Source organism: Chanodichthys erythropterus, chromosome 15, assembly GCF_024489055.1.
Source record: "Chanodichthys erythropterus isolate Z2021 chromosome 15, ASM2448905v1, whole genome shotgun sequence".
In the NCBI taxonomy this organism is placed as follows: Eukaryota; Metazoa; Chordata; class Actinopteri; order Cypriniformes; family Xenocyprididae; genus Chanodichthys; species Chanodichthys erythropterus.
Genome location: NC_090235.1, coordinates 13,948,962 through 13,968,680, shown reverse-complemented (window position 1 = coordinate 13,968,680; position 19,719 = coordinate 13,948,962). Strand labels below are relative to the sequence as shown.

Here is a 19,719-nt window from a genome sequence, read left to right as displayed (position 1 = left end):
TTATACACAGAACACACACATATTACGTAAACACAGACTTATTTTGCAAACGATTAATCATTGCACATCCCTAGTATTTAACAAATATTTTTTAACATTTTATAAGTGCATTTCATATTTTCACAAACTGAATATACAGTATAGAATACAGTAATTATATTTTTGTTTTTACTCATCAAATGTTGTTTGTGCTTTTGAAAATAGATCTTTACTATCCCTTATTAGGATTATTATTTTTGCATTTTATGCTCATTTTGAGCACAAAACTTGCGCTTTTAGCAAATGCAAGTACCATGCAAATACCTGTGTATATAAATAAGAGTAAATGTAAATTTACTTACTGACACCATCACTGTACTACATCACAGCAATAAGGGATTGTATGCAGCAAATGCCATTCGAATGCACTTTTTCATAGTTGGATAGAATTGTATTTGATAATATTACTTCATTTGCAATATTATTGATGATTTACCATCACTATACCATGGTACTACAACCATAGTATATATTTGAAGGATGTGGAAACACCTATTAAAGCATTTTGCAAGGATTACCAACAATGCAAATTCAGTAAAGTTTAACTAAAATACAAAAACTCACTTAGTCTATAAACATGTTTATTAATCCTGTCTTAAAAAGATGAGCCCAGAGTCAGTGTTAGACCATGAGGAGGTCAGCAGGAGGAGGTTTGAGAGGGATCTGACCCAGCGTGAAGCGTCTGGCTGTGAACTCCTTCAGTTCTTCGGCGCTCAGGTCGCTCTGGGCCGTAAACAGACTCCCTCCTGAATTCCCAGCAGCCTGTGCAGCTCCAGTGAACACAGCGCCGCTCTGACCAAAGCCGCCGCTCGGGGGCGGTGCCGAGGACCCAAACCCGCTGCCCAATCCTGCCGAAGACGTCTTGAAACTGAACCCGGCTGCAGAGCTGGATTGATTATCCGCAGCTGGTGCTGCAAAAGAAAAGGAGGTGGCAGACGGAGCGGGACTGCTGAAACCTGGCGCGGTCTGAGCAGGGCTGAACGCAGCGCCTCCAAAATCAGGTGCTGCTCCAAAGTCAGTTTTGGACTGGGCAAAGCTGAAGCTGTTGATACTCTGAGTACCGGAACCAAATCCTGAGAAAACAATATAGCTGTTACCAACCAAAACATACAGGATGAACTGGAGACGATCAAACTCTAGAGCCCAAGCACAACCAAAACAATGTTCTTCCACAAAATGCATGTAATTTTGTTAACCGCTAGGGGGCCAAAAGTTACATAGTGTACCTTTAAAGGGTTAGTTCACCCAAAAATGAAAATTCTGTAATTTATTCCTCTCCCTCATGTCGTTCCACACCCGTAAGACCTTCGTTCATCTTCAGAACACAGATTAAGATATTTTTGATGAAATCCGATGGCTCAGTGTGGCCTGCATAGCCAGCAATGACATTTCCTCTCTCAAGATCCATTAATGTACTAAAAACATATTTAAATCAGTTCATGTGAGTACAGTGGTTCAATATTAATATTATAAAGCCACGAGAATATTTTTGGTGCGCCAAAAACAAAACAAAATAACAACTTATATAGTGATGGCCGATTTCAAAACACTGCTTCAGGAAGCTTCAGAGCACAAATGAATCAGTGTATCAAATCCGCGGTTCGGAGCGCCAAAGTCACGTGATTTCAGCAGTTTTGGCGATCTGAATCATGATTCGATACACTGATTCATTTGTGCTCCGAAGCTTCCTGAAGCAGTGCTTTGAAATCGACCATCACTATATAAGTCGTTATTTTGTTTTTTTGGCGCTCCAAAAATATTCTGGTGGCTTTATAATATTAATATTGAACCACTGTACTCACATGAACTGATTTAAATATGTTTTTAGTACATTAATGGATCTTGAGAGAGGAAATGTCATTGCTGGCTATGCAGGCCTCACTGAGCCATCGGATTTCATCAAAAATATCTTAATTTGAGTTCTGAAGATGGGTCTTACAGGTGTGGAATGACATGAGGGTGAGTAATAAATGACAGAATTTTCATTTTGGGTGAACTAACCCTTTAACACTCTTATTTCCCTGTTTATTACTGTGAAGAAATCCAGAACAAACCTCCTGCTCCAAAGCCAGATGTTGTTGACGATGATGTGGCTCCAAACCCTGATGCTGTCGAACCGAACTCTTGAATGCTTGACGAGCCAAGCCCATGTGATGGCGTCTGGGGACTGGAGTTATTCAGCTCTGAGATCTGAGGACATCAATAACACAATTCAGACTCCTCCTGTCCATCCGGTTCAATGCCGACTGAGAAACATCATCTTACCACACTGATCTGAGTGGGTCTGCTCATGGTTCGCAGCTCCTGAACTCTGTTACTCCATTGGTTGGCCAGCAGCTGGACTGAGTTCACCTGAAACACCACACAGGATTGCATGAAATGCACAGATCATCATGGGAATGAAAGTGTCTATTGAATCTGCGGTTGTCTTACATAAGGCTGTATATCACCAGATGCTCTGTAGGTGTAATATTCCTGTCTCAGCTCCTCAGGAGACCACTCAACAAACCCTGCAAAACATCAAGATTAGATTAAGTGTTTTATCAACGTGCAAAACTCTTATTTACTCAAAAGGCAGGCAGAAGACTGAAAGCAGGTCAAATAATCACTGTGATGAGACCTGAGATCTGTTTGTTGAGGACCGAATAACACGAAAACGGCCACTGGCCAGAAGTCTGCCAGACCTCCATGTCACTCTGGATTGTTTCGCTGAAATACAAATATGCAAAAAAAAAAACACAAAGTGCATTAATAATCTCTTTATATACTGATGAACAAGCAGTCCCCCCAAAACTGCATGAGTGTAAACTGCACTTACACATGTTTTGCATTGTCATCCGCTGCGTTTTGTCCAGCTGTATCAAAGCTGCTCTGAGAGCTGAGCGCTGAGAATCTGTTCTGGCTGCTGAAGTCTCTGGACATCCCGCCACCTCTACCCCAGTCATTACCGCCACCTCTGCTTCCGTCATTACCGCTGGCTCTGCCCCAGTCATTACCGCCACCTCCGCCGCCTCTACTCCAGTCATTTCCGCCACCTCTGCTCCGGTCATTACCGCCGCCTCTACCCCAGTCATTACCGCCGCCTCTGCTCCCATCATTACCGCCGCGGGAGAACGAGGAGGGCTGGATGAACTCACCGCCGCCCCGTTGAGCCGGGTTTATCCACACGCGGTTCCCATAGCCTGCAACGACACGTCACTTTAGTCACTGCTGGTAAAGTTCAGTTTAAAAATTGGTATAAAGAATACTGGGTGTTAAAATACATTGTTTGACATTTTGATAAACACTACAGGTGAAACGTTTGGACACACTTTTAAACACCTTCTGCTCTCAAGGTATATATATATTTAAAATATTTTGATTGACAAACATAAATACTGCATATGTATGAATTTGCAAAAATACAATTGCATTATTTTTGAAGGTCATATACATATAAATACATGTAGACCACAGTGTTTACCTTGTGAAAGCACTTAAAAGAGTACTTATTACAGAATTAATATAATGTTAAAGAATATAGGCTACTATATAAATTTTCAGGCATTTAAGTGCATGTTATTTGCAAATTAAATGAAAATGTATTGTAGCTTAAATTTATATTAAATCCAGTTATTTGAACTTAAGAGTCCTTTATGACTCACTTAAGTACATCTAATTTCTTAATTACCTTTATGGTCTTTGAAATTTGTTTAAAGTGTACTTCAGAATGTACTAACAAGCATTTATGGTAAACTCAAATATATTCTAATAATAAAGTTGCAAATGAAATATCAAATAACACTACAGTTAAAATCATAGTTAAGTACTTTAAATGTGCTTAAGTGTGTTAGTCAGCACATCAAAATAAGAGTACTTTAAAACATGAAAACAGAGTGTTAAAACAATGTTTTAAAATGTGCTTTAAAGTAAAACATTTCATTTTACATGATTAAAGTGTAATTTTAAAAAGTGTACTTAAGTGTGTTAAAGGATTAGTCCAATTTTAAGGAGAATAATCCTGGAATGTTTTCATCAAAAACCTTAATTTATTTTCGACTGACGAAAGAAAGACATGAACATCTTGGATGACATGGAGGTGAGTAAATTAGCAAGAAAATTTTATTTAAAAGTGGACTAATCCTTTAAGAAACAGTCGTTAAAGTACAGTTAAGTTGCCTTTTATTTCATTAATATTATATTATCTAAGATTTTAAGTACGCTACATATGCGCAGTCAATACAATTAAACGCACTTCTTTTTCACAAGTGTTAAAAGATAGTTCACCCAAAAATGAAAATAGCCATCCTAGGTGTATATGACTATCTTCTTTCAGACGAACACAATCAGAGTTATATGTAAGGGAATTGATGCGTACGGTCATCTGGCGGAAACTAGTTATTTTAAAGTTTTAAATAGGATATTTTTCTTACAAAGAAAGGCCTTTATTAACCCCCTGGAGCTGTATGGATCATATTTATGATGGATGGATGCACTTTTTTGGGCTTCAAAATCTCGGCCCCCATTCACTCCCATTATAAAGCTTGGAAGAGCCAGGATATTTTTAAATATATCTCCGATTGTGTTCGTCTGAAAGAAGTTAGTCATATACACCTAGGATGGCTTGAGGGTGAGTAAATCATGGGCTAACTTTCTTTTTTTGGGTGAACTATCCCTTTAAGAGCATTATAGTGTCCAAAAATGACGTATTCACTGAGGTGATATAGTTGTTTTGTAAGAGACAGTTGAATCGGACTATATCTGGATGCTATCTTGCTCATGAAAACACAATATAGTGAAATGAAAGTGTGTTTATGTTTGACCTCCTCTGCTGGGCTGCTGCTGGTTTCCTCGATATTCTCCTCCTCCTCCTCCTCTTCCGTCTCTCGGATGTTCATTCCAGCACTTATCTCCGTATCGACAGCGACCTTGAAGAAAGAAGCTGCACACGGTCATTTTAAACTTTATAAACACAAATCATGTGCTGTTGTGCTAGTTTGACGCAGCTTCTCTAACGACGGGCACCAGCGCTGACGTAAAACGCACATTTTGGACGTAAACAAATTGTTTCAAAATAAAAGTCCTGATGCGGTGCTTGAAAATGAATCGATTTCAATGTGTGTCACATAAAATAAGGAGCTTTGATCAGTATTTAAGTAGTTTAATTTAACTTGTGGAAAATCGCAGTTTTCTGTTTTTGGTGCTTTAAAGTTAAAATGATAAAAAGTATATTTCTGAGAATTACTCTAAAATGGTTGGCATGGCAATGTTTTTTCACTGCCATCATGCTAACCATTTTGGAGTAATTCTCAGAAATATATATATATTTTTTTATAATTTTAACTTACAGTACAGGTTGTTTTTTATTTAGAAAGTGGCTAAATGTGAACACAAATATATGATGAACTGAAACTAAAAGGGTGCAAAGTAATTTATTGCTGATTTTTAACTTTTTTAAAATAAAAGTATATATTTTAAAATAAAAGTAAATCAAAAAATATTAAACATTTTTTCTAAACGTGGCGCATTATTGATATAGAAGATAATATTTGTTTTTTCAGTGTTATTTTTACAGTTAGACTGAGATTATACTATATGAATACAATAAACACTATGATAAACTTGTTATACAGCTATGAGTTAGTCTAAATGAAAGTTATATCGAGTTGTATTAATTATAAATTACTCAATTTATGAATTGCACACATTTTGAAGTAAGTTAAAGCTATAAAAATGTTCTCACTGAAATTTTGGGACTCAATTTTGAGGTATTTCGGCCATAAACTCATTTGTGACGCTTTCAGAGGTAATATTTTCTCTTAAATGACATTTAAACACATTCGATCCATTCAGATCAGATATTTTTAAACTTATATAAACGCACTTTTTAATAAATAAAGGTGTGCGTGAGAAAAGCTGTATCTGGAGCGCGCTGGACGCAAAATTTGACCAACAGAGGCGCAGGTGACATCATATAGGCAGACATCAGTTCAGGCGGCATCCGCCAATCAGCGTGCGAGACGGCGGAGCGGAGCATGGACTTACTTGATGGACACACCCAGATGACCAATGAGCGGCGGGTTGACATCAGGCGGGGGCGGAGCCTTCTGCAGACGCTGGCAGGTATTAAAGTTTTTAGGGATATCAGAGAGACTGCAGTGGAGATCAGCGCTGTCATCATCAGCTCTTCACGTGCTTTATTTATAAACTCTTATTTATTGTGAGTGAAGATCAGTGAGATGACGATCCTGGAGGTGAGCGGTCAGCTGATCGAGAGCACTGTGCAGAAGATGAGTCTGACCTCTGTGCTTCTGGCCGCTTCAGTGGTCACTCTCACTCTGGCCTATCTGAGCAGAGCTCTGTTCGGACAGCAGCAGCAGCGCAGCCGGCATCAGGTGAGGATCAGGTGATTCACTGCATACAATCACGTGTCATCTCTCTGTCTGCTGTTCTTTCTATACATCCTTCATTCTGTCTATCACTCTATTCATCTATCTATCCATCATTCTCTCTCTCCATAGTTCTTTTCTGAGTATCTGTCGTTCTTCTATCCGTTGTTCTATTGTTCTGTTGATCCATCTTTGTCTATCATTCTATTTATTTTATTCATCTATTTGTAAATCCATCACTCTGTCCATCATTCTATCAGTTTATCTATCCATTGTTCTATTTCTGTCAGTCCTTTCATCATTCTATCATCTATAATTGAATTGTTCTGTCTATCGTCAATCTATCTATCTATCTATCTATTCTTTCATCCTTCCATCATTCTATCTATCCATCAATCATTTTATCCATCTAACCTTTTATCGTTCTATCTATCCGTCAATCCTTCCATCGTTCCATCTATCCTTCCATCATTCTATCTATCCATCTATCATTTTATTGTTCTATCAATCCATCAATCCTTCTATCTATCCGTCAATCCTTCCATTGTTCTATCTATCCATCAATCCTTCTATCTATCTATCCATCCTTCCATCATCTTATCATCATTTTATCTATCCATCCTTCCATCGTTCTATCTATCCATCAATCCTTCTATCTATCTATCTATCTATCTATCTATCTATCTATCTATCTATCTATCTATCCTTTCATCATTGTCTATTCTTCCATCTGTTTATTTATCTATACTTCCATCATTCTCTCTTTTCATCATTCTATCCTTCCATTTATCTGTCTATCCAACCATCCTTCCATCATTCTATCTATCTGTCCATCATTCTATCATCTATCCTTCCATCATTCTATCCATCAATCCTTCCATTGTTCTATTTATCTGTCCATCATTTTATCTATCTCAGTCATTCCATCGTTTTATCCATCTATCCTTCCATCATTCTATCTATCCATCAATCCTTCTATTGTTCTATCTATCTGTCAATCCTTCTATCTATCTATCCTTCCATCTGTCTATCATCCATCCTTCCATCATCCTATCATCTATCCTTCATCATTTTATCTATCCATCCTTCCATCGTTCTATCTATCCATCTATCCTTCTATCTATCTATCCTTTCATCATTCTATCTATTCTTCCATCATTCTATTTATCTATTTTCATCATTCTATCTGTCCATCATTCTATCTATCTCTTTTCATCATTCTATCTATCCTTCCATTTATCTGTCTATCCAACCATCCTTCCATCATTCTATCTGTCCATCATTCTATCATCTATCCATCAATCCTTCCAATGTTCTATTTATCTGTCCATCATTTTATCTATCTCAGTCATTCCATCGTTTTATCCATCTATCCTTCCATCATTCTATCTATCCATCAATCCTTCTATTGTTCTATCTATCTGTCAATCCTTCTATCTATCTATCCTTCCATCTGTCTATCATCCATCCTTCCATCATCCTATCATCTATCCTTCATCATTTTATCTATCCATCCTTCCATCGTTCTATCTATCCATCTATCCTTCTATCTATCTATCCTTTCATCATTCTATCTATTCTTCCATCATTCTATTTATCTATTTTCATCATTCTATCTGTCCATCATTCTATCTATCTCTTTTCATCATTCTATCTATCCTTCCATTTATCTGTCTATCCAACCATCCTTCCATCATTCTATCTGTCCATCATTCTATCATCTATCCATCAATCCTTCCAATGTTCTATTTATCTGTCCATCATTTTATCTATCTCAGTCATTCCATCGTTTTATCCATCTATCCTTCCATCATTCTATCTATCCGTCAATCCTTCCATTGTTCAATCTGTCAATCCTTGCATCGTTCTATCCATCCACTATCCTTTCATCATTTTATCTATTCTTTCATCGTTCTTTCCATCTAACCTTTTATCATTCTATCTATCCATCAATCCTTCCATCGTTCTATCCAGCTAACCTTTTATTGTTCTATCCATCAATCCTTTCATCGTTCTATCTATCCTTCCATCCATCAGTCTATCCTTCTATCTATATATTCTTCTATTGTTCTATCTATCCTTGCATCTGTCTATCCTTCCATTGTTTTATCTATCTTCCATCATTCTATCTTTGTTTATATTTGTGTTTGTCCAATTTCCAGTTTCGCTCTTTCCCTCAGAAATGTCCTCCTATCTAACCATCCATCTATCCATCACATATAAAGGTTAATTTCAGTTTCTCTCTCTTCCTCAGAAACTCCCTCCTCATATCCCGTCCAGTGTTCCCTTTCTCGGTCACGCTGTGGCTTTCGGCAAGAGTCCCATTGAGTTTCTGGAGCAGGCCTATGAGAAGGTCAGTTTCAGCAGAACATTAAAACATTCAGAGACATGTTTGGAATAACAGGCTGGTCATCTGATCTCATGTTGTCGTCCTGCAGTATGGCCCCGTGGTGAGCTTCACGATGGTCGGGAAGACCTTCACGTATCTGCTGGGCAGCGAAGCGGCCGCGCTCATGTTCAACAGCAAGAACGACGATCTGAACGCCGAGGACGTTTACGCGCGCCTCACCACACCTGTGTTCGGCAAGGGCGTCGCTTACGACGTGCCAAATGCGGTAAGATCCCACAGTCCGAAAAACATGGAAATATCTGAGAAGCTTTTATATATTTATATAGACAAAGATATATTTGTGGATACAATTGCATAAAATATTTTTAAATTCTTGAACCACCTACCTGGACATCGGTCTTTAGCATCCTCTCGTCATGCATTCACTGTTGATGTGATTTGTGTTTGTTCAGTTATTTCTGGAGCAGAAGAAAATGCTGAAGACCGGAATGAACATCGCACACTTCAAAGGACACGTTCAAATAATCGAAGAGGAAACCAAAGAGTATTTCAAGCGATGGGGAGACAGAGGAGAGAGAAGTAAGCAGACGGATCCATCAGTTTCTTTCTTTAGAATATCATGCATTGAGGAATCGCTCACAATAAGACCAGGAACATGTATTAAAGAGGAACTGTTATGCTTTCTTTAGTGTGTAATGTTGCTGTTTGAGCATGAAAAATGCAGTTCTTCTCTAAATCAGTGTTTCTGAACTCCCTGAAACGCCTCTATTGTAGCTGCAACAATGGAGAATGAGGAAAATAATCTAGTAGAGCACAGAAACAACATCAAGACTCTGAGTGTTAAACGTTCTCTCTTCAGATCTGTTCGATGCGTTATCCGAGCTGATCATCCTGACGGCCAGCCGCTGTCTGCACGGCTGTGAGATCCGTGGCATGCTGGACGAGAGGGTCGCTCAGCTCTACGCCGATCTGGACGGAGGATTCACTCACGCCGCCTGGCTGCTGCCCGGATGGCTGCCTCTGCCCAGCTTCAGGTACTGCTGCCAGAGAACACTGAATACACACCAGGAAGAGCTCTGGGATTCACATGACGCTGTGTTTCTGCTGTTTCAGACGGAGGGATCAGGCACACTTAGAGATCAAGAAAATCTTCTATAACGTCATCAAGAAGCGAAGAGAAGCCACAGAGAAAAACGACGACATCCTGCAGACGCTCATAGACGCCACGTACAAGTATGTCACTGTCAGATCATTTAAACCTGCTCTGTTTACAGTTTCTCCATGGATAACCTTGGATTTGCAACCAATTAAAAAGTTTAAAAAAATATAAAATGTTTATTTTATAAAATAATTTTATATGTTTATATTATATAAAATGTATAATTTATTATATTTAAAAAAAAATAATAATTACAAAAATATTATATCATATTAAAGTAATGATTTTAGTAATATTATAATTATAATATAATTATAATATATATAATTTTTTAATTATATAGAATAGAATTATATAGATAATAATTTATAATATTATATAGATAATAATTTTTTATAATTATTATTCAAATGTAAATCATTTATAAAAAATATAATTTATAATTTATTTCCATGTTGCACAAAAAACACTGGTTTATATTTAAAATAATATATTATATATTATGTTTATATTGTGTAAAAAATATAATTTATTACAATATAATAAATTGTATAGTAAAAACTATTAAATCCTTTTAAATTAATAATTTATAGTGATATTATTAAATAAAGTATATTATAATTAAAGTTAATCTAAAATGTTTATCTAATAAAGTAATTATGTTTATATTATATAAAATGTATAATTTATCATATTTTTTAAAAATTACAAAAATATTAAATCCTACTAATGATTTTAGTAATATTATAATTATAATATAATAATATAAATTATATATACACACATTTATTTACTTAAAAAAAATATTATTATTCAAATATAACAATTTATAAAAATAAACAAATTTATAACTCATTTCTATGTTGCACACACACACACTTGTATATATTGTAAAATAATTAATTACAATATAAACATGCATAATTAATAATATAAAAACTATTAAATCCTATTAAATTAATAATTTATAGTAATATTATAATTAAAAAATATATATATATATTTTTTTTAAAAATTATATAATTTTACAATTAAAAATTATATACAATTATTTATTATTATTCTAATAATATGTATTTATAAAAAATTTTTTATACAATTATATACAATTATTATTCCAGTAACATATATTTATAAAAATGTTGCACACACAATTGTTTATATCATAAAATAATTATATATGTTATATTCATATTATATACAAATTTATATTATATATATGTATATATATATATATATATACACACACACATACACACACTAACACATACATTTTATATAGTAATTTGTGTGTAATTAAACTTATAAATTATAATAATGTATATTATAATGTTTTATAATATAAATATAAAGATTAATATACTTATTTTTAATATTTAAAAAAAATCTACTATTCATAAAAATATAAATATTTAATTTACATAGGACTCATTTCCATGTTGCACAAACACGCTCCATCTTTGAGTTAAGGTGAGCTGTTTTGGGTTCATTCTTGGTCCGTGTACGTTTTGATAGTTTGTTTTCCAATTTGAAATGAAATACGCAGAAACGAGAAAACGGTCGTTTCCCGTTTTTTCGTTTGTTAAAAAAACGGAAAAACGAGATTTTGACTGGATTTTCGTTTTTTTCGGGTCACGGATAGAAAACGGAAACACGACTTCAAAACTCGTTTTCCACATGTGGGCGGTCATTACACGCCCCTTTCAGCCGATTGGTCAATCAAATCTGAGCCAGTGACGTCATCTTCAGTTCGTTCAACAAAATAATAGTCCTCTGCCGCTATATCAGTATGTCATAAATCGGCTTTCTTCTGTGCAACCTAACGCGTATTTCACAGAAATATGTTTGCACAGATAAAAAAAAGTTTTAAAAAACCTACAGTAAATTTAATTAAGTCTGTTTTTAAGCTGTTTTTAAAATGTAAATGCCTCTACATCTGTTACTAAGCGCATGACATCCTTTGGGCTACTACCACCGATCAATAGGCTATACATAATGACAGACTATTATCTATTATAGATCAGTGGCTACTGCACTCATTTTTTTTTCTTATTTTAATGTTTTGTTTACATTTTATACATTTAAATTCAATAATTTAGCAGACGCATTCCTTGCAGTAGACTATACAGTCATATTAGAAAATAGGCTATCCACTAGGTGGCAACACCTAATAACGGTATCACCATCGGGGGGCTTTTTAGTTTTCCTTAGCTTATAAATGGCCATACAGATTTTATCTCTTAAATTAAACACTTTTATTAACACAGTGAACATTACTATTATATGTCACAGTTTACTTGCTATCCTCACTTTTTCTGTCTTTCCTTCGCTTTTGAATGAATTAGCTATAAATGGCCCTGAACATTTTACTTTCAATTTCGATTTAACGGCTATTGGCGATTCTGCGTCAATTGCTTCAGTGGACAACAGCAAAACAAAAACTCTCGTATATTAAACATAGAAGTTTTATTATCTTTGTAATTATTTTATTTTGTAAATATTCGTGGCTTAAACAGCGGGAAAATTTACTGTATGCAGTTCTGTGGATGTTTTGAAAAACTTAAACTAAACGAAAATTATTGTTGCCTTGTCAATATAATTTCTGTTTTTTCCCCCTGACTTTCAACTGATGCGATCATCGTTTCATTAACCGATAAAATTATATTAAATTAGAATTAAACGAAATTTGATAAATGTCTGTGAATCATTAAAAAATTCCAGGGGTTTAGTTTTAGCCTACATAAACAAATAGCAGAATAAACAACAGAACATGAGGATTCATTATCATCACGCACCTGCAGCGCTTCTGTGAACGGAGAACAAAGGATTCAAAAAGGAATAGGCTAAATAGCCTATGTCTATGCGCGAAATTTATTTCACTTAAGTAATTAATATTACAAAAATAATAGGCCTATTTAACCTTTCACAGATTCGAATGGTGTTACATATATTTGACCATAAATGTCTAAGCATTAAGTTGTTTCCGCTTTTATAAGAAAATTCAAGTGAACGCGCCGGCGCTTCACGCACACACAACATCAGTTTTAGGAACTTGACGCCACAGCCTGTTAACTGTCAAAATATGTACATTCAACCAAATATATAAAACGTTATAGGCCTACTGCTCATTTTAAGTAGTCTGTGTAGGCTACAATAAAAGCGTTTAAATAATAAATATAGTTTAGCCTCCAAATCGTGAATATTGAAACATTTGGATTTGTGTCAAATTAGAGAGGTAGTTATAACGCCGGTTTCTGTTTCAGTTCAGCTTTAAATTAATTCGTTTTGGCTTAACATTTATATATTATTTTTGTCATAACTAAAAAGGCTATGTAGCTGTAATTTTGATCTTTAATGTTTGATCTTTACATATTCCCTCAATCTTTTAACCAAAGGGTTATTAACATTTCAGCAGGCAATTAGGCTATATAAAATAAATAAATAGAGATGAGCGATTGTTCGTTTTTCAAAATTGCTATTTATTTATTGTGATTTATTCTATTTATTCAAAATAGAATAAAATAAAACCTGTAGGTTTTTTTTTTTTTTTAATCTCTGCTTTTCATCCGCTCCTCTGTGTGGGTAGTTTCACTATTAAACTACAAACAGCATTACAACAGTCTGTGTGCTGATTAACATTTCTGAAATAAATATTTCTGTGAAATACGCGTTAGGTTGCACAGAAGAAAGCCGATTTATGACATACTGATATAGCGGCAGAGGACTGTTATTTTGTTGAACGAACTGAAGATGGCGTCACTGGCTCAGATTTGATTGACCAATCGGCTGAAAGGGGCGTGTAATGACCGCCCACATGTGGAAAACGAGTTTTGAAGTCGTGTTACCATTTTCTATCCGTGACCCGAAAAAACGAAAATCGAGTCAAAATCTCGTTTTTCCGTTTTTTTTAACAAACGAAAAAACGGGAAACGACCATTTTCTCGTTTCTGCGTATTTCATTTCAAATTGGAAAACAAACTATCAAAACGTACACGGACCATTCTTAAAATTCAACAGTGTTTCTTCAGTCAGGACTCAAATTCTCAACTGACCTAAATGCCTGTGCAGATCTCTATATAAAAACACCTGTGAACTAGACACCTGTGAAGACACTGCCATCCTGTGGTGGATCTGTGAAAAAAGCAAATGATTACGTACTAAGATTTCAAGTATGGAGAAATCAGTGTGTGTGAATGTTTGACAGCAGCTCACTACAGATGAATTCTCTGCCCTGTAGAGACGGCCGTCCTCTGAATGACGATGAGATAGCCGGGATGCTGATTGGTCTGTTGCTGGCGGGTCAGCACACGTCCTCCACCACCAGCTCTTGGATGGGCTTCTTCCTGGCGCGGGACAGAGCGCTGCAGGAGCGCTGCTACGGCGAACAGAAAACCGTGTGCGGAGAAGATCTTCCTCCTCTCCAGTACGACCAGGTGATTTCACTGCATCGGTTTATTGCTTGTCATTATGTATTACAATAAATTAAAGGAACACTGAAACTTTTTTTGTTAAAAATTTACAAAAACGTCCATCTTCTGATCTGAATCACTACAGTACGTCTATAATAAGTGTTTATAAAAGTAACATAGTGCACCTTTAAACATTGACCCCGATACTAAAGAACTGTTTTGGCATCTGACGCAGCTTAAAGACTTGAGTCTGCTGGACCGCTGTCTGAAGGAGACGCTCCGACTGCGACCGCCTATAATGACCATGATGAGGATGGCCAAGACGCCTCAGGTACGAACCGAAAGGAAAAGTGGCTCCAATACTGATATTAAAGCTTTGGACCGACCAGCGTCTTTCTGCTTCCTCAACAGAAAGTGGGCGATTACATCATCCCGCCGGGACACCAGGTGTGTGTGTCTCCCACAGTGAACCACCGTCTTCAGGACACGTGGGATGAGCGTCTGGAGTTTAACCCTGACCGCTACTTACACGACAACCCTGCGGCCGGAGAGAAGTTCGCTTACATCCCGTTTGGAGCAGGTGAGTTTGATTAAATGCTTTGATTGGGTTTAAAGATGTTAAACTGGTGTAAATCTGACAAGCCGGAATGGATTTTTGTTGATAACCGATTGTTCCAGCAATTAGTTATCGGTGCCGATTAATCGGCAAAACCGATTGACTTTCTCATCTTACTGCGCTTGAATGATTTATAATCGCTTGAGTGTTTCAAATGGCAAACATTTGAGATGGCATTACAGCATTACGTTCGTTTACATTCAGTATCCATTTTAAAAACTATCGGTTATCAGACAGAATGGTCCAACCTAGTTATCGTTATCGGTAAAATCTATTATCGGTTCGACTTCTAAAGGCCGTTCACACCAAGAACGATAAAGATAAAGATAACGATAAAGATATAGTTCTAAAAATCATTCTAAATATGAAAGAATAGCACTGTGTACATTACAGCTATAACGATAACGATATAGAGATTTAATATATATATCGTTGGGATCACTTTAAGAACTATTTTTTTCCAGCTGTTGAACGATAAAACACTGACAGCCAATCAGAATCCGTTCTAATTTAAGGGCGACAGTGTGGAGAAGTTAATCACCGAGGTCCAGAAATAAAAACTGTTTGACAAGTCAAACCCCCTTTTCAAGGATACTTTATGAAAATAATAAATGGTATTAACAATGAAAAAAAAAGTATTAACGATGAGATCATTATGCCAGCAAACACTGTAAAATAAAATGACCTCTGGTATCCAGCGCTAGTTTCGACAACATTGTATTCCTTTGACTTTGCAGTGAAAAAGACGATGCGTTGTTTTTATTCTACTATATTGACTTCTTCAGCTAAATTCTCTGTTAGATTAGATCGATTACACTAGCTATTTACTCCAAACACAGCATGCTGAGGACATCTGCTGGTTAAAGTGTGTAACTGCAACAAGAACAGCGAAAACATGTTGTACACACTTTGAAACCGCAGCGCGTGAGCTCAGAATAAACTGACCGTTATCACTGTTGGTTTGGACTCAAATATAGTTATCTTTATAGTTAACATTCTTGGTGTCGGTCCTCGCGCACAAACACATGAAGCGCTCACACAGAAAGCCGCCTGTAATACAGTGTGTGAGTACTGAATTCAGTTCTTTTTCATGGTTTATTGTATATAAACGGGCAAAAACATACAAAAAATTTGCCCGAGTATTCAAGTAAACACAGTCAATTATGTCTTAAGTGAATGTAAACAGTAGTTTTTGATAACTGTAATATTAAAATTGGTGTCGAGAATTGTGAGATTTCAATGGTAATCTAAAATTGTGATATCTAAACTATAAAATAACCTGTGTCATGAATAAATCTAGTTAAGGCTTTTAGTGCCGTCACCAAATCCATCTCGGCGGCTGTTTGCACGACATCATTTTCAACTAAAAATGGAAAATTATGCATTTTAGCCGTTTAGTTACACAACTGCGTTTTGGTGGCCTGAAAATGTAAACTTTTGAAAACGGATTTCAAAGTGCACGTTTTTGAAAACGATACCATTATCAGCTCCATGTAAACTGCAAAAATGGTGTGACGTCATGCACATGCGTATTTACCCTATCCTCCTTATTTGTCAATGCGGAATTAAGGTATTTCAGTGAATGGAGACTTCAGATTTATTAGCCGCTATCCACCTTATTCCAACGGCCCATGACGCTTTGCGCAAATTACTTCCGTTTAGCTGTAAACAGTCAGTGAAAGACTCGCTCTATGAACGCAATAATGCGTTTTTTAAAAAACTGAGTACAATGAGATGCCATTCCACTCACCCTTCAACCAACGAACATTAAAGGACATTTAAAAGTGTGAAAGCATCAACAAGGTACTTTCAACAGGCCATGAAAAAGCGTGATTCTTTCCACAGCAATAACAGACGGGTTAAATATAACTATAGTGATATATATATCTGTATTATAACATACGTTGCCTTAATAAAAATGTTCATAAACTTCAGCATTGCGTGATACTATTTCAAACTGATTTCCATCATTTTTACAGATAATAAATTGTATTTACCTGTGAAAACAAACCTGGAAAGTACGGAAGAGGATTAGGGCCAAGCAATAATAAAAAAATAAAACCATCTCGAGATTAAAGTTGTTCAATTTTGAGAAAAAACTCGTTAAATTTCGAGAAAAAGGTCGAGATAAAATGTTGAGAATAAACTCATTAAATTACGAGAAAAAACTCGTTAAATTTCAAGAAAAAAGTCGAGATAACATGTTGAGAATAAACTTGTTAAATTATGAGAAAAATGTCGTTAAATTTCGAGAAAAAGGTCGAGATAAAATGTTGAGAATAAAGTCATTAAATTACGAGAAAAAAGTTGTTAAATTACAAGAACAAATTCTCGTAATTTAACGAATTTGTTCTCATAATTTAACGAATTTGTTCTGGTAATTTAACAACTTTTTTCTCATATTTTAGCAAATTTGTCCTCGTAATTTAACGAATTTGTTCTCATAATTTAACGAATTTGTTCTCGTAATTTAACGAATTTGTTCTCGTAATTTAATGACTTTATTCTCAACATTTTATCTCGACCTTTTTCTCGAAATTTAACAAGTTTTTTCTCGAAATTTAACAACTTTAATCTCGAGATGGTTTTATTTTTTTTATTATTGCTTGGCCCTAATCCTCTTCCGTAGGAAAGAGACGTGAGGCTTTGAGGAGAAACACAAGAGATTCTTCGATCCTTCCAGTAAATTATTAATATATCATAAATTATATCAGGAGAACAGACCACAAATGTGGAGTATATGTTGTCCTTTTTCATACTATTACAGCGGTATGAAAATGGACAAAAGAAAATAATCACGAGGATAGAAAGCAGCGACTGAAAAGAGCTCTTGCCATAGATATTCTTGTTATAACATGTTACGTTAAAATACCAAGCGTTACGTTATTCTCATGATGTCTAAAAAATAAAACATGAAAGAAACATTGACAGATCATTCAGTCAAACTGACGGATAAACTTTATTTGTAGGGCAACCTTATGATTTGAAATGATTCGTTTCAGTCTTTTTAAATGGAAGTTCCCCAAACCAGAAGTGCAACGCATAATTCGAAACGCAGTAGGCTAGTCAGGAATAAGGTGGATAGGGAAATTAAAAAAATATCAAAGTGCAGTAAACTGTAAAAATAAGGTGGATAAGCATGCGCATTTGGCACAAGTGCTCTGTAAAAGAATGCATATGTGCAGACGCGTAATCTTTCTGTACAGAGTGACATCTGGCATGTGTAATACAGTGTCTTTATTCATTTCCGTGGATCAGTGTGTATAGTTTTGATAACGTTGTCATCTGTACAAAGAAAAAAACTTTAGTACATCGTTGTCACGTAAACGTACCCTAAAGCAGCTCGAGCTCGTCCAGTACAAGTCGCAGTCCTAATAACTGTTGAGGATTGATGTGAAATGGGTCTCAATGTCATATTAAAGAACTGTGTATCTTTACTGGTTGATCTTTTACAGGTCGTCATCGTTGTATTGGAGAAAATTTTGCATACGTGCAGATTAAAACCATCTGGTCGACTTTGCTGAGGCTGTACGACTTTGAGCTGGTAGACGGACACTTTCCTCCTGTGAACTACACAACCATGATTCACACACCGCACAACCCCGTCATCAGATACACACGGAGGAAGACACAAACACAGAAGTGATGGGAATATTCTCTTTCTGCAGTTGATTGTAATGAGTAGGTTTGGGAGCAGAACTATTGAGTGCCTCTACAAATGTTGGGTTGGTGAACATGCATTATTGTTGGCTGAATCAATCTGACATCTCTTACTCAGATATTGTGTTTGTTATTTAAAACACAACCTATTTTACCTAAAGTGACCTGCAGTGCCCAGATGACCTCTGGGGTCAAGAGTCAAAAATCATTGTTTTTAATTCCTCAGATCTTCTGCTACCGTCATCCTCCCAGCAAAACATGAAACTATTTTTATATGATTTAACATATTTGTTTGTTTTTGCAGAAAACAAAAATCTGTGATGTACGAAAAGCTTTTAACATATAATAAAAATGGCAGACTGATGTTTATGTTGTGCTTTGGCCACCTAAAACAGGTTGTGTTCACACACTGCTTAAGAAAAGCAGTTTGAGTTTTTAATTTAGTGCAATAACTTCATTGTTTAGAATATGGAAATTGTCTTCAGCTTTATGTAAAATATGGCTTACTTATTTATAAGTGAGTACGCATATTTAATGAGTTAACTTTGACACCTTAAATTTTTATTTCATTATTTGACAAATGTTTATTTATAGACGACATAATACATAAGTATATTGATAGCTGATGCAAATCATGTCAACATTAACGTTTATTTAAAAGATGTATATCTCTGGTCACCATATTTATTCACATTTTGTCTTTACTAGTTCATTTAAAATCATCCCACTTTGTAAAACTACATTATTAATAATAATTTCAAGATAATGTCAGTTTGAAACAATTGCAGAAAGCAGTAAATAATTTTCAATGACATTTCAGAAATTAAATGAAGGAAAAATTAATCTGCTTTTGTGTCTTCTTAAGGAAATAGTGTTTCTGTTTGAAATAAAGCATAAGTTTTCAATTCAAAGACTTCTTCAAATCATAAATTTCAGATCTAACCCTGATCACAGAAAACCTCTAACAGTGAAGACACTCAATTATCACCACCTAGTGGACATATAGTGGTATAGCCAGTACACACAAATTTTTAAATTTAGGATAATACATTAGACAATGTACAGTCAAGTATTTTTTTAAAAGCTAATAGCAATGATAAATCTATTTTTCACCGATT

The 19,719-nt window shown here is 35.4% G+C and overlaps 2 protein-coding genes across 2 annotated transcripts; one reads left to right on the top strand and one right to left on the bottom strand.

Annotated features, from left to right (window-relative positions):
* Window positions 1–383: 383 nt before the first annotated feature.
* Window positions 384–5,058, bottom strand: nup42 (nucleoporin 42). Its single transcript, XM_067412186.1, has 7 exons — window positions 4,842–5,058; window positions 2,858–3,221; window positions 2,660–2,748; window positions 2,473–2,549; window positions 2,305–2,391; window positions 2,094–2,229; window positions 384–1,112 (listed from the first exon to the last, which is right to left on the bottom strand). Exons 1-7 carry the CDS (start codon window positions 4,972–4,974, stop codon window positions 661–663), a joined length of 1,338 nt encoding a protein of 445 aa, XP_067268287.1. The 5' UTR covers window positions 4,975–5,058; the 3' UTR covers window positions 384–660.
* Window positions 5,059–5,808: 750 nt separating this feature from the next.
* cyp51 (cytochrome P450, family 51) lies at window positions 5,809–18,951 on the top strand. Its single transcript, XM_067412006.1, has 11 exons — window positions 5,809–6,141; window positions 6,249–6,413; window positions 8,662–8,760; window positions 8,846–9,022; window positions 9,210–9,336; window positions 9,617–9,791; window positions 9,871–9,990; window positions 14,154–14,349; window positions 14,561–14,656; window positions 14,737–14,905; window positions 18,397–18,951. The coding sequence occupies exons 1-11, from the start codon at window positions 6,088–6,090 to the stop codon at window positions 18,585–18,587; spliced, it is 1,569 nt and encodes a 522-aa protein (XP_067268107.1). The 5' UTR covers window positions 5,809–6,087; the 3' UTR covers window positions 18,588–18,951.
* The last annotated feature ends 768 nt before the right edge of the window (window positions 18,952–19,719 follow it).

What these genes read in the sequence shown, in the direction of transcription:
- cyp51 (XM_067412006.1), top strand. Translation starts at nt 6,088, where the DNA reads ATGAGCGGCGGGTTGACATCAGGCGGGGGCGGAGCCTTCTGCAGACGC. An exon ending in CTGCCTCTGCCCAGCTTCAG is followed by an intron (nt 9,792 to 9,870) that starts GTACTGCTGCCA and finishes CTGCTGTTTCAG; the next exon opens with ACGGAGGGATCAGGCACACT. An exon ending in CTCCTCTCCAGTACGACCAG is followed by an intron (nt 14,350 to 14,560) that starts GTGATTTCACTG and finishes CATCTGACGCAG; the next exon opens with CTTAAAGACTTGAGTCTGCT.
- nup42 (XM_067412186.1), bottom strand. Translation starts at nt 4,974, where the DNA reads ATGACCGTGTGCAGCTTCTTTCTTCAAGGTCGCTGTCGATACGGAGAT. An exon ending in GATGACAATGCAAAACATGT is followed by an intron (nt 2,749 to 2,857) that starts GTAAGTGCAGTT and finishes TTTGTATTTCAG; the next exon opens with CGAAACAATCCAGAGTGACA. An exon ending in CCTCAACAAACAGATCTCAG is followed by an intron (nt 2,550 to 2,659) that starts GTCTCATCACAG and finishes GATGTTTTGCAG; the next exon opens with GGTTTGTTGAGTGGTCTCCT.